This window comes from Panthera onca, chromosome B3 (assembly GCF_046562875.1).
Source record: "Panthera onca isolate mPanOnc1 chromosome B3, mPanOnc1 haplotype 2, whole genome shotgun sequence".
NCBI lineage: Eukaryota > Metazoa > Chordata > Mammalia > Carnivora > Felidae > Panthera > Panthera onca.
The window spans coordinates 117,719,132-117,744,157 of NC_138344.1; the positions used below are offsets into that span (position 1 = coordinate 117,719,132).

Here is a 25,026-nt window from a genome sequence, read left to right on the forward strand (position 1 = left end):
TTTCTCTCTGGGTGGCCCTCATGTCTGCAGGAAGTGTCGAGGAGCTATATTTCTGACCCACCTTTGAGCATAAACCTCCCCTCCACAGGTCAGGTGGCTTATCTTATGACAGCACTTGTCAGATATACTGAGCTTTGGACTTCTTCTCATGGTCTTGCTCGGTGTTTCAAGGTCCTGACTTGGATATGGCAGCAACAGGGGGAGGAAGACAGATTAGTGTTGGGATCTGAAAGCACAGAGTCAAGTTGAGGGACAGACTGGCAAGGGGCATTTAACGCTCCCCTCCCCCACCCACCCGCAACTTTGAATGACTCCAGCAAGGGAAATGGATATATGCATGGGAGGGGGAGGGAAGAAAAGGCAGAGAGAGAAACGGAGAAATCCTCTCATGTGAAGCGTTCTTTTTCCTTTTGGATTTCCTTTTGCAGATAGTTTTATTCCGGATTAACACATAGCGCTAGAATGCAGTGCCCTACTAGAAGGTAAATTCCCCAAGGGCAAGACAGTCCGTGTGTTGCGACAGCTTGGGACAGCCGACCACATCTCTTCCCAGCTCTGTGCTCAGCGACATCACCTTGGTAGCCTGAAAACAGACATGGAGTATTTACACCACGGAAGTTGATAAAGGCTACTGGGCAGCACTTTTTCCCTCCAGAGAGCTGGGTGTTACGCGTTTGCCAGCACTGGACGGGTTCTCTCCGCAGCTTCTGGAAGAGGAGGCCTTCGAGTGTCCCTGGAATGAATAAACAACCATCAGCAAGAGAGGGAAGAAGAGAAGCAGCGTTCTCTCCAAGTCCAGTTAAACAAGCGCCGTGTGCCAGCAGCTGCACATCGGAACGAGGTTCCCATCCGGGCAACCTGCCGACTCTTGCTTCGTAAGTCTTGGCGGTCAGGGTGCAGCCGTGCTCCTTCCTGTTGGGGTTGGCATCTACGAGGACCATTCAGGGTTTTCTCTGGGGATGATATGGGTCATTGTAACCTGAAAGTGGTGGTGGCAGCTTCCAGAGACCAACAGGACAGTCCTAACCAGAACTGCTCCTGGGCCATGGTCTATGGCATTGGTGGGGACTCTGGCCCTTGTCTGTGCCTGATTCTCCAGGCTTCCTGTCAGTTCCATGAGCTCTCAATGTCCTTACTTAAGCCTCAACTTGCTCAGCTGAGCCTCGCACAGAGGGTGGGTAGAGTAGGGAAGTACTTAGCCGCTATAAAGCGGCTCCCACTTGCCCTGACCTTGCAAGATTCACAATTTAGAGGGAGGAAAGTGACACATTCGTATCACTGTAGTAGTTCCAAAGTGCAATCCTGGCGCCGTGGGAGCACAGAGGTAGGCTTTAAGGGAAGGCCTCCTGGAAGTGGCCTATCCTTGGAGCCTGGAATGGGTTTCCATTCTAACCCAACCTTACAAGAAGATCTGGCCGCTTATTTCTAGGCTGTGTCCCTGGATCTGCAATCTGCTGAGATGATCCAGATGTAAAGAACCCAGGAAACAGGCAGAGGGAGCATGGGGCAGAAGGAACTTTTGCTGAGCACGCACTTAGTAGGGGCTCTATAGCGGCTAAGTACTTCCCTACTCTACCACGCTCTGTGTGAGGCTCAGCTGAGCAAGTCGAGGCTTAAGGAGGTGACATGATTTAGTCCTAAGTTCACACACAAAGCAGAACAGGTTCCCAGTCTAGGTCTGTCTGCCTCCAAGGGCTGTACCCCTTCTGCACCCTGGGCTTCTCAGACTAGCAGGTAGAAGGGCCAGGCAGAGGGGGATTTACAATGAGAGGGAAGGTCTCACACGTTTCCCCAGAATCTTCTTTCTAAATCACCATTGTGTGTGTGTGTGTGTGTGTGTGTGTGTGTGTGTGTGTGTGTGTACCAATTGTTTTTGGTGAACAGTTATGTTCTGGGCACCGTGCTCACACATCCCTCTGGGGTAGAGAACTTGAGGCTTGGGAGAGGACTACTTACCCAAGCCAGGAACTGCTCGAGCCTGGCTCCTTCACGCTGTGTGTTGACTCTGCTTCCCTACCTTCTGGGTCTTCTTTGCAGTGGTGGTGGGGAGCAAGAAATCATGGGCCTGGGTGCCTGAGAAGGGATCACTGAGGAAAAACAGGAGCAGACCAGGAAGGTGCCTCAGCGGCCCCACCCCCCAGAGCAGGAGAAGCAGCTTCCTCCCACTTAAGGGACCTTTGACCAAGCCCAGAAAATTCCTGGCTGATGGGGGCAGGGAGTGGGGCTTCTTGAATGGAAGAAGCTATTTTCTTTTTCTATACAGGCTTTGGGTAATTCCACTCCCTTTTCTCTGCCAAGCTTTATCTTTGCCTAAGAATTCACACTAGTCCCCAGGGGCCCCTGCTACACAGCTGCTGCCGCTTCTTTCTTCACTGATGGGTAAGAAATGGGACAGATGTAAAATGCTTATGTTTTAGTAAGCGTTTTGTCTGAGCATCAGTGACAACTTAGAGAGATGATCTACAGGGGCTGGGGCTCTCAATGGGGGCGGGGAGCTTCCTACTGGTGCTTCTCTGCCCGAAAGGAGGCCATGGGAGAAATGACCAGTGCTCAGGGTAAGTAAAGTACGGAAGGTATAAGAAGATGAGGGAGGGGGGCTTGGGTGGCTCAGTCGGTTGAGCATCTGACTTTGGCTCAGGTCATGATCTCGCGGTTTGTGGGTTCGAGCCCCGCGTTGGGCTCTGTGCAGATAGCTTGGAGCCTGGAGCCTGCTTTGGATTCTGTGTCTCCCTCTCTCTGCCCCTGCCCTGCTCGCACTCTCTCTCTCTCTCTCAAAAATAAAAAAAATAAAGGAGATGAGGGAAAGGGACCAGCCGTGTGACCTCCCCACCTCCCATGTGGCCCAGGGCCAATGCTATTTTCCTGGGGGTAGGTGATTTTCAGTTAAAAAGGGATGGCAGGCAAGAAGTGCCTTTGCTGAGAAAAAGGACAATGCAGAAAGGAAATGATATGCATCACATGTATTGAGTCCCTACTTTGATCCTAACTAGTGCCTTGGGCACAGGTGATGGGGAGGCAAGCTTTGTCCTTAGCCTCTTACAAGGTGAGTCAGGGAGACTCGGGTTCCCACAGAGTGATGCACCATAAACTACAGCAGACAGGGACAGAGACTGAGGGAGCAGGGTGGGCACCAATTCTGCCTGCTACAGTATGGGGAAGGCTTCTAGAAGAGGTGACATTTGGTCAGGGCCTTGAGGGATGAGTAGTAGCTTGCAAGGTAGAGTGGATTTTCAGAGTGCATTCTAGGCAGTGTGAAAAGCTGGCTGGGAGGGTAGCAAACAGCAGCCTGTGTGAGGAGAAACAGCTGTGGCTGAAGTACAGGCATACTTTGGAGATACGCCAGGTTCAGCCCCAAACCACTGCAATAAAGTGAATATCACAATAAAGTGAGTCAAATAGATTTTTTGGTTTCCCAGAGTATATAAAACTTAGGTTTACACTATACTGTAGTCCATGAAGTATGCAATAACATGTCTAAAAAACTAATTAAAAATTTTCTTAAATGTTTTTAAATTTATTTTTGAGAGACAGAGAGAGAGACAGCATGAGTGAGGGAAGGGCAGAGAGAGACTGAGACAGAATCTGAAGCAGGCTCCAGACTCTGAGCTGTCAGCATAGAGCTTGACACGGGGCTCAAACTCATGAGCGGTGAGATCATGACTTGAGTTGAAGTCAGACGCTTAACCCACTGAGCCACCCAGGCGCCCCTAAAACATTTTTTTTAAAGTAAACTGTATGCCCAGCACAGGGCTCAAACTAACAACCCCTGAGATCAAGAGTCGCATGCTCAGCGGGTTAAGCTGAGCTTTTGATTTCGGCTCAGGTCATGATCTCACAGTTTGTGAGTTTGAGCCCCACAGGGGGCTCTGCACTGACAGCACAGAACCTGGTTGGGATTCTCTCTCTCCCCCTCTCTCTGCTTTGCCCCCCTCTAAATAAATAAATAAATAAATAAATAAATAAATAGATAGATAGATAGATATTTAAAAAAGAAAAAACAGAGTTGCATGCCCTACCAACTGAGCCAGTCAGGTGCCCCTAAAAAAAAACATTTTTTTCTAATTAAAAAAGACTTCATTGATGAAAAATGCTAACCGTCATCTGAACTTTCAGAGCATCCTAACCACTGATCACTGGTCACCATAACATATAATAATGAAAAATTTTGAAATATTGCCAGAATTACCAATATATGACACGAAGTGAGCAAATACTGTTGGAAAAATGGGGCCAGTAGACTTGCTCTAGGCAGGGTTGCCACAAACCTTCACTTTGTAAAAAATGCAATAAAGTGCAATGAAGCAAATTACACACACAAAAAAAACACAACAAAAAACAAAAAACCCCAAAACACAAAAGCACCCAACAACCAAAAACCCTCAATCCTCCAAACCAACAACCCAAGGAGGCACAAGAAAGTGAGGTCTGCCTGTACAGAATTCAAGGGTGGAAGAGGCTGACGGCTGGACACAGAGGTGTGTTGTATGTAAGGTGAGCATGGAGGGGGATGATACAGAGATGGATGGCTTAGACAGAGGAAGTGGGACCAGGGTGGTGACTGGTGCCCCCCCAGTAGAGGAAACACAGAATGGAGGGCAAGCCAAGCTCTGGCACAGACCCAAGGGGATCCAGCACGGGTCACTGCAGGGGGGCGGGGGCTTTCCACTGGGATTGGGGATGGGTGTCTGCAGGGCTGGCTGGGGCGGGGGGAGATGGGGCGGGGAGAAGCCAGCCAGCGGCAAGGAGAGAAAGTCCAACCTCCGCAGGCGTTCCGCGCGGCCAGGCCAACCTCCCATTCCAGGGGCGGGCACCGACGGAGCAGCGCTGCGTGCCCCGCGCGCCGGGAGACCCAGGTAGGAAAGCGGAGGGACAGTGCCCCGGGCGCAGGGGCGGCTCGCTCCGGGGCTGCTGCAGGGACGTGCCCCGCCTGGCCCGCAGGAAGAGCGGTATCGGAGGAAGTAGGGGGTCCCGGAGGGGAACCCGCCTCCGGCTCTGTCCACCGAGGTCACCGCTCCGCACCGCACCTCAGGCGGGGCTGGGAGGTCACCGGCGGGCGGGAGACGCCGGGAGCCACTGCGGCTAGTGGTGGGCGGTCGGACGCAGCCGGAGCCCCGCGCAGACGCCGTTCGCCCCCTCGGATCTTGCCTCGGTGGGACGCCTTTGCCGCGCCTCCCAGGCGCCGGGCCCAGGAGACCGAGCGTGCCCCTCCCGGAGGTGCCGTCAGGGCCAGCACATGCCCGGTGGCCCTGGCGCCTCGCGTGGGAAGGTCACCTTTCCACTTTGGGGGGTCTGCGCCCGCGCGTTCCCGGGCGGGCGGGTGGGGGGCGCGGGCACGTCCCCGGGCCGGAACTGCGGACAGCGGGCGCCTCCTCGTGACCGACGTGGGGAAGATTCTTGCGTGGGAGTAAGACGGGGAAGGGTGTCGCACCGGCCTCGGGCGTCTCCGCATCCGCTGGGGACCCTGCGGACACGTGGCGCCTGGCGCGCAGGGACCCCAAGTTTACGGGTCGCGGGCCAGCCCCCGCGAGGAGGAGCAGACGGGCTTGGCCTCCGCTTCGGCCCTGGTCCGGAACCGCCGCGTTCCTCCGGGACACTGTGTGAAAGGAGCCCCCACTGTCGGGCGGGTGCGCAGCGGGCCCTGCCCTCGGGCAGTTGGGGGAGCCCCGCAGAGTAGTCCGGTGCCCAAGACCCAGGGCTGGTCTTTTTTGCGTTTTTCTCCCAAGTGAATTGAAATAGCCTTCCAGGCTTTCCAGGACCCTGGGATTGCATATGTGGGCCTTGATCTAGTGTAATTGCAGCCGTGGTGGTGGTACCTAGTAGCAATTTTAAGTCCGGTCTTTCTTCTGTCCTTCCGTCTCTCCCTTGGCTCTGCTCACCTCCGCCCCTGAAGGCAGCCGGCTTTAGAGAAGCATCTCCCCAACACTCATCTTGGCATGAGCCCTAGAACAGTACGGTGCTGTTACAGGAGCTGCGGGGCGGGGCGGGGGCGGGGTGCGCAGAGCAGAGGTCGTCCTGGGCGGTGGGGTGTGGGGAGAGAAGGCCGTCCCCCCTGCCCCCCCCCCCCCCCCCCCCGCCTGCAAGCCCCAGGAACGTCTGATTTGACTGTGAAAATAACGACCAAATGAATCAGTGTTTGTGCTAAATTAACGAAGCATGTACGTCGCTAAACGTGCCAGGTTAAATTTTGCTGAACTTGGCTTGTGTGTGCTCTGTTTTGTCCTTGTAAAATGAAGTCATTTTATGCTTAAAAAAAAAAAAAAAAATTAGAACATTGGTAGAATTACAGATTTGTAAATTTGAACTTACAAGTCAGTACTCGCTTGCTGTTTTGTACTGAAGGAGCAAATTGCTTATGTCATTCTTTGGTACAGTGCACAGACTGAACACAAACACCACACTGGGGTCCGCTTGTGGAGACTTTCTTGTGCAGAGAAATGCTGACTTGGGTTTACAGTAGGGTTACAATTGACATTTTTAAAGCATTTGAGCTTTGAAAGCATCTTGGGAGAGTTTTTTAAATGCAACTTTTAAAAATGTTTATTTTTGAGAGAGAGTGCGCCGCCTTCGCATGAGCGGGGCAGGGGAAGAGAAAGGTAGACAGAAGATGAGAAGTGGGCTCTGTGCTCATAGCCTGATTCTTTGGGGCTTGAACTCAAACCTGGAGATCATGACTTGAGCCCACGTTGGGTGCTTAACTGACTGGGCCATCCAGGCGCCCCAGAGAATTTCTTTAAAAAAATTGTATATATATATATTTTTAAGATTTTATTTTTAAGTAATCTCTACACCTAACCATGGGGCTCAGACTCACAACCCTCTCATGAAGAGTCACGTGCTCCACCCACTGAGCTAGCCAGGTGCCCCTGTATTAACAAGTTTTAGAAACAACTGGTGTGATGGATTAAAAAAATTTTTTTAAATGTTTATTTATTAAGAGAGAGAGAGACAGAGCATGAGTGGGACAGGGGCAGAGAGTGAGGGAGACAGAATCTGAAGCAAGCTCCAGGCTCTGAGCTGTTGGCACAGAGCCCGACGCGGGGCTTGAACCCACAAACCTGGAGATCATGACCTGAGCTGAAGTCGGACGCTTAACTGACTGAGTCACCCAGGCATCCCTGTAATGAATTTTTAAAAAGCAATCTCTTGGGGCGTCTGGGTGGCCCAGTCGGTGCAGCATGCAACTCTTGACTTCTGCTCTGGTCATGGTCTCGGGGTTCTTGAGATAGAGCCCTGCTTGGGCTCTGCGAGCTGAGAGCGTGGAGCCTGCTTCGGATTCTTTCTCTCCTCTCTCTGCCCCTCCCCCACTCATTCTCATGCTCTCTCTCTCTCTCAAAAAAAAATAAAAATTTAAAAAGCAACCTCTTGCTAAATTAAAAATAGGCTGATTGCTTTGATTCTGAACCGGTCTTTCAACAAGAAGTATTTTTTTAAACGCTTATTTATTTATTTTGAGAGAGAGATGATGTGAGCAGGGGAGAGCCAGAGAGAGAGGGAGAGAGAGAGAATCCCAAGCAGGCTCTGAGCTGTCACCACAGAGCCCTACATGGGGGCTCCATCTCACGAACCACCATATCTTGACCTGAGTGGAAACCAAGAGTCCGACACTCAGCCCACTGAGCCACCCAGATGCCCCTCAACGAGAAGTATTTTTAATTGCCCTCTTTTTTTCCCCTTTGAATCGTGAAAGAAGATACTCTTGGACTTTTAGAAGCCAGTAGTAGGCCTTCTCCACTTCCACCCCCCGTCCCTCCCCGCCGACATGAGCGCCACTGAGCCCCATGGCCTCCCCTCTGGTCCCCCTGTGGCTCTCTGGTCACCTGTGGGCACCGGGGAGGGAGGGATGCACCCCTGCCCACCCACTGACTGGTCCTGATCCCTGCCCTGCCCACCCCGGCCTCTCCCACAGGCTGAGATGCAGGCCGAGATCCAGATGTTCCTGCTCGTGCCCCTGCTGCTGGCCCCGGCCCCTGGGTCCTCGGTGAGTGCGGCCCTACCTGGCCAGGCTCCCAGCTTGGGAGCAGGGAATGGGGGATGGGGAATGCCCCAGGGTTTAGGACCAGGGAGGAGCCACCCCACCGCAGCTCAGAGCCCTGTCCCTGCGGGGAAGGCCAAAAACAATAAAGTTCCTTTAAAAGCAGATGGCACCTTGAAGGGGTCTAGTCAAGGTGCCCGGAGCTGCCCGCCAGGCTGCAGGGTGCAGTTTGCAGGAATGGCAACTTGCCACTGCCCTCCTCCTTCAGAAGCTTAGACCACCGCCCTCCCCCCCCCCCCCCCCCAGTAGTCTTCCAGGGAGGAAGGAAGGGGAGGGGGCTGTGCTGGCATAAGCCAAGACGCAGGCTAGATGGCTCATCCCATCTGCAGTCTGCCTGGGACAAAGCAGGCTGCCCCTCAGCTTGACTGTTTGTGCTTCGAGGTTTGTGGGTGCCGGTCATTCCTCCTCGCTGGGGGCTGGCATCCAGGGCAGGGATGGCCAACAGACCTCTCTGAGATGATCAACGTCCTGAATCTGTGCTGTCCCGTAAGATAGACACTTGGTTACCGAGTGGCTACACATGGCTACCGAGCACATGACATGTGGCTAGTGCAGCTGAAGAATTGTTTTTTCTTTGATTTGATTTCTTTAATTAACTTAAATAGCCACACGAGGCTCATGGATACTGCATTAGTGCAAATTTAGAGGACACGGGAGCCCACTGGTGATCAGTGTAGCTGTTTTGTTAACAGGGCCCAAAGAACAGCTTCCTGGAGAGCAAACCTGGGGGCCTGAGGTTATATGAAAAATCTTCTAGATGGCAGGACAAACCTCCAGGAGAGGAGGGGCCACAGAGCTGGGCTTGGTCCTGGGAGCTGCTCCTGCCAAGCTTCTGCTGGCATTGACTGGGTGGAAGGCATGGAAGCAGCCAGGTCCCATGCTGCCCCCGGAGAGCTCTTTGCTAGGGGGACCCCCACATCCCTGTCCACTGTCTGTGAGACAGGCAGTCCCTGGGGAAGGAGGGGAAATGCCGCCTCTGTAGAGTGTGAGTCAAGGATGAGAAGGGGCAGGGCCAGGCAGCATGGGCCACAGTCAGAGTGATGGGTGGGCTAGAGGCCAGCTGCCCACGGTCACCTCTGCCACCCCATGGTCCTTGCTCCCTAAATGTCACACCATGAGATCCTTGGCACGGGCTTTCTCTGGTGCCTGGGCATGAAGCCATCGCTCAGGTGGAGGGGCTACGTTGCCAGAGTCAAGGCCCCAGGAGGAAACCCAGAGCCACCCCCTAACAATTGTGTGACCGTAAGCAAATCATCAGGCCTTAGATTCCCTTTAATTGGGGGTTATAATACCCACCCTCAGGTTCCTGTGCAGGTGAAGGGAGTCAAGGTGCACAAAACGACCTGGGTCCTATTAGGTGCTTTCTGTCTTAGGAACACCTGAGCAACCTTTTCCTGCCTCTTCCTCCCCACACCATGTGAGCTCAGGTGGGGCCTAGAACTCTCCTCCGCCCCTCCACTGCACGCACCCAGCTCAGCTGCCTCCTATTTCTGGCCTCAGCCAAGGGCAGAGCCACCACGGGGTCCCCGAGTGCTTCTTGGCTCTTCTCAGGGCTGACAGGGGTTAGGGATGAATAAAGCGGATATGCACCCTGGCCGTCACGCCCAGTCACCGCCTGCCAACCCCAGGCTGGTCAGGAGTGGTTTCCTCTGCCTCTGTTTCCACCCACTCACACCTTCTCTCACCCCCACCGCTGCACGGCACAGCACAGCCCTGGGAAGAGTGCAGCAGGAAAGGGGGCCCCTGAGTTGCCCTGGGAGGAGGAAGTCAGAGCAGGAGAGACTGGGTACTGAGAGCAGGAGCAGGTGAGGACAGGCCAGCAGGAGGACGGGCTGGACCCGTTTATTCTGGCTCCGCACCATCAGCTTGTGGTTTGAGTAATTATAGAGAAACAAAACATGCCTGTGCTGCCCGTGGCTGAAGCCAAATGTGCTTTCGTTCCTCGGGGAGACAGTGTGGAGGGGTAGGTAGCCCGGCTCTAAGATCTGGCAGACTTGGTCCCTCCCTCCTATCTGCCGGGCAAGTGGATGTCTGCTTCGTGGGTGCTGGGCACAGGAGGCCAGGGCATGCTTGCAGTAGGGCTTTTGGCCCCTTTTGGTGAAAGCTGGAGAGTTCTGTAAATGAATGTTCGGGGTGCCTGGTGTTCTTGCCGAGTCCTTGAAGGGCCTGTCTCCCAAGGTGAGATTGGGGAATGTTTTTAGGCAAGGGTCCTCTGGGGAGCCCCAGTGCCCTTGTGGGGGGCTGAGTGACTCACACTCCTCTGCGTGTCTTTTCCTCCAGGCTCCCAAGGTGAGGCGGCAGAGTGACCTCTGGGGCCCCTGGGGCAGCTGGGGCCCCTGCAGCCGGACCTGCGGAGGGGGCATCAGCTTCCGGGAGCGCCCCTGCTACTCCCAGAGGTAGGGGAGGCTGGCCGGGGCCAGCCTGTTAGAAGAGGGCAGGGGGCAGGCTGGTCGGGGAGTCCGCTGGTCCTGAGCAATAGGTTTGCTCTGGGAGCAGCATCGGTGGAATATTTGGAATCAAGTCCATTTCCCACATACATACACTCTGATTCCAACAATCAACCTGATTTCAGGGGAACTAGAGACAGGCCTGCCTCACGTGCCTGAGTCTCTAGTTCCTAATGCTTCAGGTGGCAGGTGCAGTAAATTCTTGGTGAGTTACTGAACGATCTTCAACAATTGCTAACCTGTGCATTTTCTCCACCTGCAGCCTCTTTAAGTATACATGTCTCCCACTTTAATAAGTGAGGGATCAAGCGCCTATGTGCCCTGCACTCTGATAGGTGCCATGGCGGGTGGGGCACAAAGCAAGGGGGTGACCCTTTGCCTGTTGGTGGGTTACCTCACTATTCCTGAGAACCTTGCGTGAAGAGGAAGAGACATGAGCTATTATTCTAAGCACCTTATGCTCATATACACCTTAAATGGCAGAATAACCTTACCAGATGTGCATATATTCCGTCTTATTTTATCTCCAAAGGCAGAACTCGGGTCTTCTTTGGAAATCTGCTTTAAGAGGCCGAGTAGCCCCGAGTTAGAGAAAGTCCAGAATAGGCTGCTGAGTCCAGCTTCTTCCAAGTATAAACTCCGGGCTCATTACACCTACCTGGGGGAACCTGTGCGTGCACAGGCATTCCCTCCTCTGTCCAGCGGGGCCTGGGGGGAGCCCCAGGAGGAGGAGGGGGTGTTGGTTGGCGGGGTCCGGACCTTCCCGGTGCGGTGTTCTCATCCTCAGGACAGACGGAGGCTCCAGCTGCGTGGGCCCTGTCCGGAGCCACCGTTCTTGCCACACTGAGGTAAAGCTCTGGGACCCCCTACCCGACTGACCTCCCAGTCCCCGGGGCGTCCTCCCACTGGTGCACAGCCTGGGCTGCGGGAAGCCCCTTCCTCATCCCACACCGCAAATGACAGCCTCCCCTCCAGCAGCCCAAAGCCCCAGCAAGGAGGTGCTCTGGAGCTGCGCCAAGCAGCAAGGAGATGTGGGGGGGGGGAGGGAGGAAGCGCCCACCTGCCCCTCCCTTCCCTGCTGGCCCCCCGCAGAGCTGCCCCACCGGTGCCAGGGACTTCCGGGCCGAGCAGTGTGCCCAGTTCGACGGCCAGGACTTCCAGGGAAAGCGTTACAAATGGCTGCCCTACTACGGGGGTAAGTGGCGGTCCTCCGCCCCGGTGCCCCTGCTGCTGTTCCCCGCCTTGCTCTGCACTGCGCCCCACCTGTTTGGGATCTCCTCCGTACATTGATCTTCCATTGCACAATTCCTACCACCATTTTACAGATGCTCTGTCAAATACGTTAAACAACAACAACCTTACGGTGCCACCGTTCTCCTGGCGTGTGCCCACTGCAGCACAACAGCCGGGGTCATTTTGAGGTCTCTCCATCCTTTTTTCCATCTCTGTTTTTCAAACAAAGCCATGAAGGCCACGCCCTTGCCATGTGAAGCCCGGCTTTGTTTGGCCTGCTCCAGAAGTATTCCTCAAGGTGCACAGAAGCCTTGGGGAGGAGGAGTGCTGGTAGGGTGGGTCCATGTTTGGGCCAACTGCAGGCTGGGGCTACAAGGGGCTTGGTATGGCAAGAGTCCATTTACTCAGGATCTCTGGCCCCCAAGGGCTTGCTCTGAAGAGCTTTGAGGAGAGTGGTTAATTTTTAGAGCAATACGGTTTCAGAAAAAACACTTGTACGTAATTAAAACATTTTAGAGGCGTCAGAAGATTCCTTAGGCTAATCCTTCTGAGTGTTAGTTTTCACTGCCCATTGCAAATGACTCCTGGGAAGTATGGTACTCTGGATTCCGAATCAATGAGCATTTATATCCTGTGTGTACCAAGGGATGGGGAAGAGGGTCTTGGCTAGAGGAGTGGCCCCAGGGGAGCCTGTTGACATTCTTTGCTCTGCCTGGATAATTTAAATGTATCCGTATTATAGAAAAATAAGGGGGCACCTGGGTGGCTCAGTCGGTTAAGCGTCCAACTCTTGATTTCAGCTCAGGCTGTGGTCTTGCGGTTTGTGAGTTCGAGCCTTGCAGCAGGCTCCGTGCTGACAGCGTGGAGCCTGCTTGGGATTCTCTGTCTCCCTCTGTGTCTCTCTCAAATGTTTACAAAAATTTTTAAAAAGAAAAAAATTGGAACACAGAGGAAAGGTTAGAAAGGGTCATGCAAGGGATGCCTTCTTTGGTGTTTCACAGGATTGGTCTAGCATTCCATTTTAGCATTTTTCACATTATTTTCCCTGTATACATTTACGCATTTATAGTTATTACATAGCACCATTTTGCATCGTGTGTTATAAGCATCTTCGCACGTTACCGCGTAGTCCTTGTAATTCTTTATAGCAAAGTCAACGTGCATAGTATTCTATGAATTAATTTCCTTAGAATAGCTGACTGTTAACACATGGGCTTGTCTATAAGGATGAGGTAGACCTCTTCAAGTGGCTGGCTTTTTCTTTATCTTGGGGTTTTTCTTCAACTTGATCCCCAGGAATGCAGCAGTTTTGTGGCCGTCCCTTCTCCCTGGGGTGGGGCGGGGTTCTGAGCCACTGGGGGAACAGCTGCAAGGGCTTTCTCTCTCTGCCATCTGTGTGATTCTGGCCCCTGCCCATGCTTCCCTGTTCCTAGGGTAGGACTTGGTGCTTGCCCGGGGTCTCAGCTTTTCCCTTTGCCTGCTCAGCCCCGAACAAGTGTGAACTGAACTGCATTCCCAAGGGGGAGAACTTCTACTACAAGCACAGGGAGGCTGTCGTGGACGGGACGCCCTGCGAGCCTGGCAAACGGGACGTGTGTGTGGAGGGCAGCTGCCGGGTGAGTTGCGCCCCTGCCCACCTCCCACCTGCTCCCCCCCCCCCATGCTGCCCATCCTGGCCTTGGGCTTATTGAAGGCTGTCCCCCTGCCTATCCCCCCCACCCCCACACCCCTGTTACTCAGCCTGGGGCCCCACTCAGGCTTATTGCAGGATGTCCCCTGCCCCACACCAGCAGAGCCAATGGCTCTCATGAGCTTGATGTCTTACCATGACCAGCTTCTAAGGTGTCTTTGCATTGTAGATGCCCTAGGACCTTTTTACCTTTGCCCTTTGAAAACTTGAGCACCGTGATAAGAGCAACCCTCTGGGTGGCAAGTTACAGAAGCCCAACTAAAACTGACAAAGGGGTGGGGGGGGGAAGCCATCGGGGGATGGGCTGGCGACTTCAGGTGCCTGGATGAGATTGCTGGAAACGTGAGGTGTGTACCTGGCCACCAGCAGCTCCAACCTCTGGTTGGAGATGGTGCCCTCTTTCCAGGAGTTCCAGTGAGCTGGGGCTCCCTCTGATTTGTCTTGGCTCGGGGCATCCCGTGAACCACTCTCTTTGAGCAAGGCGTAGAACCTGCTGATTTGCCCACACCCACCGTTGGGGGGCTCTGTCCACACTATGGGAAATGAGGTGTTGTTGCCAGAGGAGGGGAGACAGGTGCTGAGCCGGCAGAAGAAGTAGATGGCCGGCCACAGGCTACATCCAGTGCTTACTCGGCCTCAATGGCTGATGAGTACTCACTGCTCTTCCCTGATCTGACCAGCAACCAGCGTTTGGATCCTGGTGTATCTGTGACTCCCTCTGGTCTTTTTCATCTCCTCCTCTGCCCGGTAGGCCGTTGGCTGTGACCACAACCTAGACTCATCAAAGGAGGAGGACAAGTGTCTGCAGTGTGGGGGTGACGGCACCACCTGCTACCCCGTCACAGGCACCTTTGATGCCAATGACCTCAGCAGAGGTGGGGGTTCTCTGGGGGCCCATAGGCCGTTGAGACGAGGATGTGTTGCCTGTCCCTTCCTCTCCTGTCTTCCATTCCATCCGAGTAACCCTCATGGCACTGGGAGGGTCCAATCTGGCAAGTGTGATCTCACACTCCCACCAGCTGGATGCCCCTGCTCAACCCTCCCCCACGGTCCCCATTTCCTACCCCCCCATCCCCAGTCAGTTTGGGCGCCCAAGCCTGCTGACCCTTCTTGCCTTTGTGGGGCCACTTTCCCTTCTGGAGGACTCTTCCCCAAGCTGCCCAGCCCTGCCTGTCCCCAACCCCATCTGTGCTGCTGTGGCGTGGGTGGGCCCAGAGTATTCTTGCCCCTGCAGGCTACAACCAGATCCTCATAATTCCCTCGGGGGCTACCAGCATCCGGGTGGAGGAGGTGGCCGCCAGCAGGAACTTCCTGGGTGAGTGGTCTGGGGTGAGTCTGGGCTGTGGCAGGGCGGTGGGTCCTGCCCCAGCTGCTGACCGGGCGGCTCACCTCTGCGCAGCGGTGAAGAGCATCCGTGGCGAATACTACCTCAACGGGCACTGGACCATCGGGGGTGCCTGGGCCCTGCCTGTGGCCAACACTGTCCTGTACTACGAGCGAGGGGCCGAGGGGGACCTGGCGCCTGAGCGGCTCCTGGCTCGCGGCCCCACCTCAGAGCCCCTAGTCATTGAGGTGAGGGACTGCCAGGGAGCGGGGCCACCTGCTCCCCAAGAGGCGAGGTGGGGGCCACTGGTCTGCTGATGAGGAGGGATCCCACTGGGGGCAGGCCTCAGTGAGGACCCTCCCGCACAGCTCCTCAGCCAGGAGCCCAACCCAGGCGTGAGCTACGAGTACCACCTGCCCCTGGGCAGCCCCCGGCCCGGCTTCCACTGGAGCCACGGCTCGTGGAGTGACTGCAGCACCGAGTGCGGTGGAGGTGAGGGCAGCCCCGGGGAGATGGACACGTACGTGGGACATTTGCATGTCTTGGGGGTCACCTGGAGGAAACCCAGGGGTTGGGGACTCCATGAAGGGCCCCCCACTTCTAAGCTAAGAGAACCAAAGGAGGCTTCCCCAAGGTGGCAGCGGCAGCTGGGCTCGGAGTCGATGGCCATGCATCGTAGTAGGGTTCCATCACCAGCAGATCATACTCCTCAAACCTCAGTTTCCTCATCTGTAAATTGGAGATGACGACGGCACGTATCCCAGGGGGTCAGCTGAGAATCAAGATGACACTTGGGGTGTGTCCAGAATGATGCCCAGCCCAGAGAATGCGTTTGGTGGAGGCTGACTGACCCCACCCCTGCCCACGATGGCCGGGCCTCTACAGGTCACCAGTCCCGCCCAGTGTTCTGCACCACTGACAACGAGGTCTACCCTGACCACATGTGCCAGCCCCAGCTGCGGCCGACTGACCACCGCCCCTGCAGCACTCACCCCTGTCCGCAGACCAAGCGGTGAGGCCTCTGCCAGCCCCCTCCACCCACGGTGGGGCCCGGGCCCTTGGATAGGAAGGCAGTGTGGTCTCTAGGCCACTTGAACAAACTGTTGGGTTGGTCCAGGTCTCCCTACAGCTGTGGCCAGAGTGGGGCAGAGGCAGCTGCCATGGGGGGAAAGCAGTAGAGGGGCACGGGCATGAGATCCAGGGCTGTTCTGTCCATTCATGTGTGCCCAGTGCTCAGAATGTCCAGGCCGGTGGTGGGAGAGTAGGGAAAGGTACTGGAGGCCCTGTCTGAGCCAGCAGGGGACTTGGCAGATGCCAAGAAGTGGGCCAGGGATCGGGCCAGAGGGCCTGTGGGCATCAGCCATGCCTTTGTTCACGCACCAAGGACCTCTTACCTGCACCAGCCCAGAGTGTGGCACCTTGCTGGGGCCCAGCGTGCCTGCAGGAACAGGTAATCTGCAGGCCACAGGCTCCCTGCCACGTTGGTGCAGTCCTTCCACTCTCATGGCCTTGGTGGCAGCTGGCCTCTCGGGATGGTGGTGGGCTTGGCTTTGCATGGTGCACTCGGGGCTGCCCTTTCCTCTGGTCCTTGTGCCGCAGGGCCGGGCAGTACCACTCCACGAGTGGGTGAGCACGGCCCCTCTGGGAGATGCCCCAGCTAAGGTCAGATGCAATGGCAATGGAGTCTGGCTGGGGATGACAGGGCACCTGGTGAGAAGGAGAAAGGGGGATTGAGTGAGGACAGGAAAGCTAAAACGGGCAGCTAGGCTCCGTGCTGTAGGGACCAGTGCTCAGTGGTGGGAGATGGCAAGTGGAGGGCTTGGCCTTTGGTGCAGAGCTTTCTGCCTCCCCTCCCCCTTGCACCTGTCAGGCCTAGATTGGGGCCAGGTTGGGGGATCCCCAGTCCACTCTGCGTGTGACAGCCGGTGCCAGCTTGGGCCTGGGCTCCGGCTCCTGCTGCTGGGCCAGCCTGACCGGATTCCTGCTCCCTGCCAGCTGGAAGACGGGGCCCTGGTCGCCCTGCTCAGCCTCCTGTGGCGGCGGCTCCCAGTCCCGCTCTGTCTACTGCGTCTTGTCCGATGGGGCTGGCGTCCAGGAGGCCACTGAGGAGGCCGAGTGTGCAGGCCTGCCCGGGAAGCCCCCCACCATGCGGCCTTGCAACCTGCAGCGCTGTGCATCCTGGAGCGCGGAGCCCTGGGGAGAGGTGAGGCCCCTGCCTAGAAGGGGCTGGGGTGGGGGTGGAGGGAGGGGAGGAAATCAGGTGCTGGGCCTTGGGGGCCTGGGCGGCAGCAGAGTCTGACTGGGAGGCTTCTCCTCTGCTGGGGAAATAGATCCGGGGAGGTAAAGTGACCTGCTAGGCGGTCTTGGGAGCTGTGGCCAAGGCGGGGGCTAGGAGGAGCTTCTTGGACTCTTCCTCCTTCTCCAGGATCCCAGGCAGGGTGGGAAAGGCTTTGCCTTGGCACGAAGAAGCAGCTGAGCCCATTGTTTGGGGGCGAGGGAGGAGCTGGCACTGTCTGGGGCTGCTGGTCAGCTGCTTCCGGCACGTACATATGTCCAACTTTCGAACGAGGGGATGTGGAAAAGGTACCTAAGCTTGGTGTCAGCAGCCCTGGTGTAGGCTGTGTGGCCTCAGAAGAGTGACTCAGCCTCCCTGAGCCCGGGAACCGGACGTGGGCAGTAGAGTGCTGTCCACCCTCCGTGCCGGCAGGTGCGCCTCCAGCTGTCTGCCCTGGCATGGCTCCTCCGGGCGAGGGCGAGCTCCTGCTGACAGCCTGGTCCTTACAGTGTTCTGTCAGCTGTGGTGCCGGGATCCGGAAGCGGAGTGTCACTTGCCGGGGCGACGAGGGGTCTCTGCTCCAGGCGACAGCGTGCTCCTTGGAGGACCGCCCCCCCGTCTCTGAGTCCTGCGCGCATGAAGACTGTCCCCCCGTCAGCGACCAGGCCTGGCATGTGGGCGCCTGGGGTCTAGTGAGCACTTGCTTCCTTCGCTTCCATAGCTGCTGCCCAATCCCGGCCCCTTGGGTCTCTGACAGGTGGCCGGACACTTGACCATGCTTGGGTCTGACCTGCATTACTGGGCGTGTTCCCCCTCCCTTCCTTGTGGGGACCCCCAGCCTCAGGGTCTCTCTCCTTCTGTTTGCACGCCTACCCCGCGGGCCCCAGTGCTCCAAGAGTTGCAGCTCGGGCACTCGGCGTCGCCAGGTCGTCTGTGCCCTCGGGCTGCCCAGCCGCTGTGGGAGCCTGGCGCAGTCCAAGCCAGGGGAGGTGGAGCCCTGTAACACACAGCCCTGCCACCTTCCTCCAGGTGAGGACGGGGTAGGGGTGGAGGGGGTGTGGAGTGTGCCTGGCCTGACCTCTTTCCCCACCACGAACCAGCCAGCGCTTCCTAAGTGCCACCCGGGCACCGGCGGGGCTCCTGCGTCTCTGTCTGCTGAAGGCTTTGCCGCCCGCAGCCTCTAACTCTGTGCAGCCCCGTGATCAGCCCGGTTTCCCCATCTGAGGCCGTGTCCCCATCCCACCCCCCAAAGCCCACGTAACTGCCGTCACTCTTGGGATTATTTCCTTGTGCCGCAGTGATTGCATACGGCTTGTCAGGCCTACTGGCTTCCTTATTCCCGTCTATACCCGCCCCCCAGAACTTAGCACAAGGTGGGTACTCGGTAAATGTTTACCATCGAATGACTGCGTGATTGAGTACAGAGGAGGGAGGTGGTCCAGGAGAGCTTGTCCTCACACGCTGCTCCTGCCCTTGTCTTCCCCTTCCCCTTCCCCTCACCCCCATCCTGACTGGGAAAGATGTCCCAGGTGCGAGGAGCTGCAGGACAAAGGGCCCAGAGGCCGGTACTTGCTCGGTGTGAGGACAGGATATTGAGGAAGAATGTGGGTTGGGGCTCAGCTGGGAGGAGGGGAGTGTGGGTGGCGGGCCCCTGATACCGTAGGAAGGTGTGTTTGGCCCTGACGTGCTAGTGGTGAGGGCCCCGTGAGCCCCGATGGTAGACCTCCAAGGGAGGCCCCTGCCACGGTGACTAAGAGCAAGTTGTCTGGAGTTAGCAGCCAACCTGAGTTTAAGTCGCTACTCTCTGTTGCTGACCAGCCATGTGGCTCTGGGTGAGTGCCGCTCCTCTCTGATTCTCAATTTGCCCACCTGTACAATGGGGTTAATAAGGGTGCTTTTCTTACGATGGTAACTTGGCACTGTGCCTGAACACACAGAGCTTGATAAGCAAAGGGTCGGAAGCAGTGGTGGTGAGGCCGTGTGGGGGCCCCTGGGCCAGGCTCCTGGGGTGCCTCGGCCTGGCCTGGCCTTTGTGGTGCATGAGCAGGAGGGCCCTCCAGCTCCTCTGAGTCCAGCCCCCTGGAACCACTGACACCTTCCTGGAAGAGGTGGCCCTGAGCCTGCCCCAGAGAGGCATTCACATAGGTAGAAAGGAAGGAAACAGAAAGCGTTTCAGGCCAGGCTGAAGTGCAAAAGAAATAACCTTCATTGCTACTTTTATAAAAATAATCTGTGTTCGTTGTAGAAAATTGGAAGGTATTAGGAAAGCAGCATATAGACAAGTGGGATTGCCTCGATCCCATGCGTTACTGGGATGAATCGAGTGTGTTTCCTTGTTTTGTGTGTGGGGTTTTGTGCATGCTTTCCCCCCTCACAGCCATTTGGTGTGTGAACGTTTTCTCATCTCCTGACTTCTCGACAGAGGTCCGTGATGGGCGGGAAGTTAGAACTTAGGTGGCTTCTGGGGTGTAGGTACCGTTACTAACGCTGCGGTGCTAACTGGTGTGCCCAGGGGAGTCCTGCGGAAGCCTCTCCTCCTTCTCTTCCTAGAGCAGCACTTGCTGGCAGAAATAGAGGGCAAGCCACATCTGTTACTTAAAATGTTCTAAGAATCGCATTTAAAAAGTAGAAAGAAGGGGAGCCTGGGTGGCACAGTTGGTTGGGCGTCTGTTGATCTCAGCTCGGGTCATGATATCAGAGTTCATGAGTTCGAGCCCCACATTGCGCTGATGGTGCAGCGCCTGCTTGGGATTCTGTCTCTCTCCCATTCTCTCTCTCTTTGCCCCTCCCCCTCTTGTGCGCCCCTGCTCGCTCGCTTTCTCTCTCTCTCAAAATAAATAAACTTAAGAAAGTAGAAAGAAACAGGTGAATTTGTATTAAATAATGTTTTGTTCAGGGCGCCTGGCTGGCTCTGTCAGTAGAGCATGTGACTCAATCTCAAGGTAGTGGGTTAAGCCCCATGTTGTCGGGTATAAAGATTACTTAAAAATTTCCTTAATTTAAATAGTGTTTGGCGGGGGGCCCCTGGGTGGCTCAGTCGGTTAAGCGTTCGACTTCAGTTCAGGTCATGATCTTGTAGTTCATGGGTTCGAGCCCCGCAACGGGCTCTGTGCTGACAGCTCAGAGCCTGGAGCCTGCTTCGGATTCTGTCTCCCTCTCTCTCTCTGCCCCTCCCCTGCTTGTGCTCTGTCGCTCTGTCTCTCCCCCTCAAAAATAAACATTAAAATTTTTTTTTAAATAATGTTTTATTTAACGCAATTAAATATTTTTAACATGTAAGCAATATAAAAAATGGCAGGATATTTTACATTCTTTTTTTCACAAGTATAAAAAAAAATAAATCTTCTAAATTCCGTGCATCACTCAGACAGCATATCTTAATTCAGTTGCTAAAATTTCACTGGCGTACTTGATCTATATTTAGATTTCATAAAATGTACAGTTGGAAGAGTAGACTTGCATACTGAAGTTGTTCCAAACATAGTGAAGCATTTTCCACTAAGTGAATCGAGCATCGGTTTTTAAGTGTAAAACTAAGTTAATTCTAACTAGAATAAATGTAAAACTCAGTTTCTCCGTCACTCTGGTCACATTCCAAGTGCTCAGTAGCTAGCTCTGCCTGAGGCCAGTAGGGCCCCAGAGCCAGCCCTCAGCCAGGGTGCGGGGGTGGTGGCAGGAGGTCTGTCCGGGGTAGGTGGGGCTCTTAGGGCTGGGGACCTCAGGCCTGGACTGCCGATTAAATTTGTCCGATAGGGGGGCGCCTGGGTGGCTCAGTCGGTTAAGCGTCCGACTTCGGCTCAGGTCACGATCTCACTGTCCGTGAGTTCGAGCCCCGCGTCGGGCTCTGTGCTGACCGCTCAGAGCCTGGAGCCTGTTTCGGATTCTGTGTCTCCCTCTCTCTCTGACCCTCCCCTGTTCATGCTCTGTCTCTCTCTGTCTCAAAAATAAATAAACGTTAAAAAAAAAAATTAAAAAAAAAAATTTGTCCGATAGGCCCAGGGGAGCCATTGAAAGCTTTGCAGCTTGATAGTGACCCCGTGAAAGCTATTTAGGAGGACAGTCTGAAGTGGAGCCTGTGGGAGCAGGACCCTGGCGGGGAGCAGGCTGCAGAAATGCAAGCGCTCACAGGGCCCCTGAACGGGAAGGGCCAGGCACTTGCCCAGCAGAGCCTGGGGCCCACGTGGTGCGTGGGAAGGGGCCCCGGACTCCAAGTTAAGCGTGCAAGGTGGAAGAGAAGAGGGGAAGCCGGGGCAGGGTGGGCTGGGCAGAAAGGTGCCTTTCAAGTTGAGCTGACAGAGGGGCCTGCTGGCTGGGGACTGTGAGTGCGGTTCTGGGGGTGCCCGCAGGAGATGACGGAACTGGGGAGAGTGTGAGTCTGCCTTCTCCCGGGGTTCGGCCTGGGTGGGAGAGGCCATGAAACGAAAACAGATTTTACTGCGTATCTGCTAGGGTCTTCCGGCCCTAAAGTATTTTTTGAATATTCCCTGGGGGCTGGCAAGAGCTAGTCCTTGTGGAGATGGAATTTTCACTTAGTTTTTGTAACTTTGTTCCATTATGTGGTAATATGCGTATTGTGGAAAATTTGAAACACACAGATAAATAGAAGGAAGTCCCCCACTCCCATCCTGCCACCACACCCCCCTCCACCCACACACACCCCCCTCCCCCCACACGAAGTGCTCAGAACCTTTCACCAGGAGCATTTTGGGGTGAGTGCTGTTATGCATCATAAAAAAAAAATTCCTGTTCATACTGACTCAGCCTTTTGTGGTTTTCTCCAGTTTATGACAAAAAATCTTTTTGATGACTCTGAAGTGGTTAAGTATATACCATAAAATTCACCCACGGGAATGGTATAATTCATGATTTTTCGTAAGTTTGTTGCCAAGTTGGACAATAAGATGGTGAAAAAAATCTCTCATGTTTCTGAGCAGACCCTCATCTGCTCAGGAAGACAGGCCTGGTTGTTTGTTTAATTCCAGTATATTTAACATACGGTATTATATTAGTTCGAGGTATACAATGTAGTGATTCAACAATTCTGTACTCAGTGCTCATCGTGGTAAATGTGCTCTTAATCTCCTTAACCTATTTCCCCCACCCCCCATGCGCTGCCCCTCTGGCAGCTATCAGTTCTCCGTGGTTACAAGTCTGTTTCTTTCTCTTTTTTCTTTGTTCATTTGTTTCTTAAATTCCACATATGAGTGAAATCCTAGAGTATTTGTCTTTCTTTTATTTTGCTTAGCATTATACTCTCTAGATCCATCCATGCTGTTGCAAATGGCAAGATTTCGTTCTTTTTATGGCTGAGTAATATTCCACTGTGCATATGTACATCTTCGTTATCCATTCATCAGTCGATGGACACTTAGGTTGCTTCCAAATTTTGGCTACTGTAAATAATGCTGCAATAGACATAGAGATACATACATCTTTTTGAATTAGTGTTTTTGTATTCTTTGGGTAAATGGTAGTAGAATTACTGGGGGTCATGTGGTAATTCTACTTTTAATTTCTTAAAAAGCTTTATTTTTGAGAGAGAGAGCACGCAAGCAAAGAAGGGTCAGAGAGAGAGAGAGAGAGAGAGAGATACAGAATCTGAAGCAGGCTCCAGGCTCTGGGCTGACAGCACAGGACCCGATGTGGGGCTCAAACTCATGAACTGTGAGATCATGATCTGAGCCGAAGTTGGACGCTTAATGGACTGAGCCACCCAGGGGCCTATTTTTAATTTTTTGAGGAAGGCTGGTGAAGAATTTTAAACATACAGAATAGTTGAAGAACTGTATAGCAAGCAGCTATGTACCCACACTTAAATTCTATAACTGCTATTTTGTTATATGTGCTTTTTCATGATTTACTCCCATCCCTTCATCTGTCAATCAAATTGTGGTTTTTTTTGAAACAAGTGTTTTTAATATAGAATTTTTTTATTGAGGTGAAATTCACGTAACATACCGTTAACCGTTGCAAAGTGTATGCTTTGGTGCTGTGTACTCACAATGTTGTACGATCACCCGCTCTCCTCTAGTTTTAAAATATTTCATCACCCATAAAAGCACCCTGCTGTACCCCTTAAGTAATCACTCCCTGTTAACCCTAACTGCCTTCCCTGGTAAGCTGATCTGCTTTCTGTCTCTATGGATTTGCCTGTTCTGGATGTATCGTATAAAAGGAATAATACACCTTTTCGTGCCTACCTTTCACTCAGCAGGATGTTTTTATTTTTCTCAATTTTATAATTTTGAGAGAGAAGAGAGTGTGGTGTGGGGGAAAGGGCACAAAGAGAGGGGGAGAGAGAATCTTAAGCAGGCTCCCCCCCCCCCCCCCCCCCGACACACACACACGGGGTTCGATCCCGTGACTGTGAGGTCATGAGGACCTGAGCTGAAATCAAGAGTCAGATGCTTAACCGACTGAGCCACCCAGGCAGCAGAATGTTTTTAAGGTTCATCCAGGCTGGAGCACACATCAGCACGACCTCTTTCTTATGGCTGATAACAATTCCATGGATATGCCACAACCTGCTTATTCATTCTTCTATGGATGTATATTTGGGTTGTTTCCATCTTTTGGCCCTAACAGATAAGACTACTATAAATGCTCATGCGTAAGTTTCCGTGTGGACATGTGTTTTCATTTCTCTTGGGTGTATGCCTTAGAAAGTGCTAGGCTCTATGATAATTCTATGTTTAACTTTTGGAGGAATTGCCGAACTGTTTCCATGGTGGCTGCACCAATTTACATTTCCACCCGCGGTGCCTGAGGGTTCCGGTTCACCCACATCCTCACTGACATTTCTTACTTCAGCCTTTTTGATGACCGCCATGCTAGTGGGTGTGAAGGAGTATCTCACTGTGGCTTTGATTTGCATTTCTGTAATGACCGATGATGTTGAACATCTTTTCGTGTGCTTATTGGCCATTTGTAGATTTTCTTTGGAGAAATGTCTGTTCAAGTTCTTTGCCCATTTTTAAAATTATTTTTTTTAAGATTTTCGTTTTTTAAAAGTTCATTTATTTTGAGAGAGAGAGAGAGAGTGAGCAGGTGCACAAGCGGGGGGGGGGGGGGTGGGGGGAAGCAGAGAGGAGGAGAGACAGAATCCCAAGCAGGCTCTGCACCATCAGTGCAAAGCCTGATGTGGGGTTCGAACTCAAAAACTGGGATTGTGACCTGAGCAGAGATCAAGAGTAGGATGCTTAACGGACTGAGCCACCTAGGCACCCCTTTAAGATTTTATTTTATTTATTTATTTATTTTTTAAAATTTTTTTTTTTCAACGTTTTTTATTTATTTTTGGGACAGAGAGAGACAGAGCATGAACGGGGGAGGGGCAGAGAGAGAGGGAGACACAGAATCGGAAACAGGCTCCAGGCTCCGAGCCATCAGCCCAGAGCCTGACGCGGGGCTCGAACTCACGGACCGCGAGATCGTGACCTGGCTGAAGTCGGACGCTTAACCGACTGCGCCACCCAGGCGCCCCAAGATTTTAAAGTCATCTCCACACCCAGCGCAGGGCTCAAACTCACGACCTTGAGACCAAGAGTTTGCTGCTCTGGGGGCACCTGGGTGGCGCAGTCGGTTAAGCGTCCGACTTCAGCCAGGTCACGATCTCGCGGTCCGTGAGTTCGAGCCCCGCGTCAGGCTCTGGGCTGATGGCTCGGAGCCTGGAGCCTGTTTCCGATTCTGTGTCTCCCTCTCTCTCTGCCCCTCCCCCGTTCATGCTCTGTCTCTCTCTGTCCCCAAAATAAATAAAAAACGTTGAAAAAAAAATTAAAAAAAAAAAAAAAAAAGAGTTGGCTGCTCTACCAACTGAGCCAGCCAGGTGCCCTACTTTGCCCATTTTTTAATTGGATTGTTTGTCTTTTCATCAGTTCAATCTAAAAGTATCATTGCTTTGTTTTATGTAGTTGGGATCAAACGCCGATGCTAATTTTATATCTGGCTTTTCTTTTTGCGCAACATGTAACATTAGTGTTTTCTAGGACTAAAGACTCTTGAAACAGGGGAAGGGTGGGGCGCCTG

At 53.8% G+C, this 25,026-nt stretch overlaps 1 protein-coding gene across 4 annotated transcripts in view; it reads left to right on the forward strand.

Annotated features, from left to right (window-relative positions):
- The first annotated feature begins 4,712 nt into the window (after positions 1-4,712).
- The window catches only part of PAPLN (papilin, proteoglycan like sulfated glycoprotein), a 35,424-nt gene continuing 15,110 nt past the window's right edge, over positions 4,713-25,026 (forward strand). For 2 of the 4 annotated variants that reach the window (XR_013556028.2, XM_060617313.3), the window contains exons 1-15: positions 4,713-4,853; positions 7,907-7,978; positions 10,313-10,428; positions 11,267-11,327; positions 11,572-11,674; positions 13,198-13,328; positions 14,154-14,277; positions 14,637-14,717; positions 14,802-14,974; positions 15,095-15,218; positions 15,612-15,738; positions 16,111-16,176; positions 16,722-16,929; positions 17,511-17,693; positions 17,889-18,030. Coding sequence is in view for 3 of the 4 variants with exons in the window: in XM_060617313.3 (XP_060473296.3) it covers positions 4,713-4,853; positions 7,907-7,978; positions 10,313-10,428; positions 11,267-11,327; positions 11,572-11,674; positions 13,198-13,328; positions 14,154-14,277; positions 14,637-14,717; positions 14,802-14,974; positions 15,095-15,218; positions 15,612-15,738; positions 16,111-16,176; positions 16,722-16,929; positions 17,511-17,693; positions 17,889-18,030 (1,852 nt within the window). In the remaining variant the exon portion in view is untranslated. The remainder of the gene's footprint in view (positions 4,854-7,906; positions 7,979-10,312; positions 10,429-11,266; positions 11,328-11,571; positions 11,675-13,197; positions 13,329-14,153; positions 14,278-14,636; positions 14,718-14,801; positions 14,975-15,094; positions 15,219-15,611; positions 15,739-16,110; positions 16,177-16,721; positions 16,930-17,510; positions 17,694-17,888; positions 18,031-25,026) is intronic. The other 2 variants (XM_078448041.2, XM_060617315.3) reach the window with 2 other exon arrangements.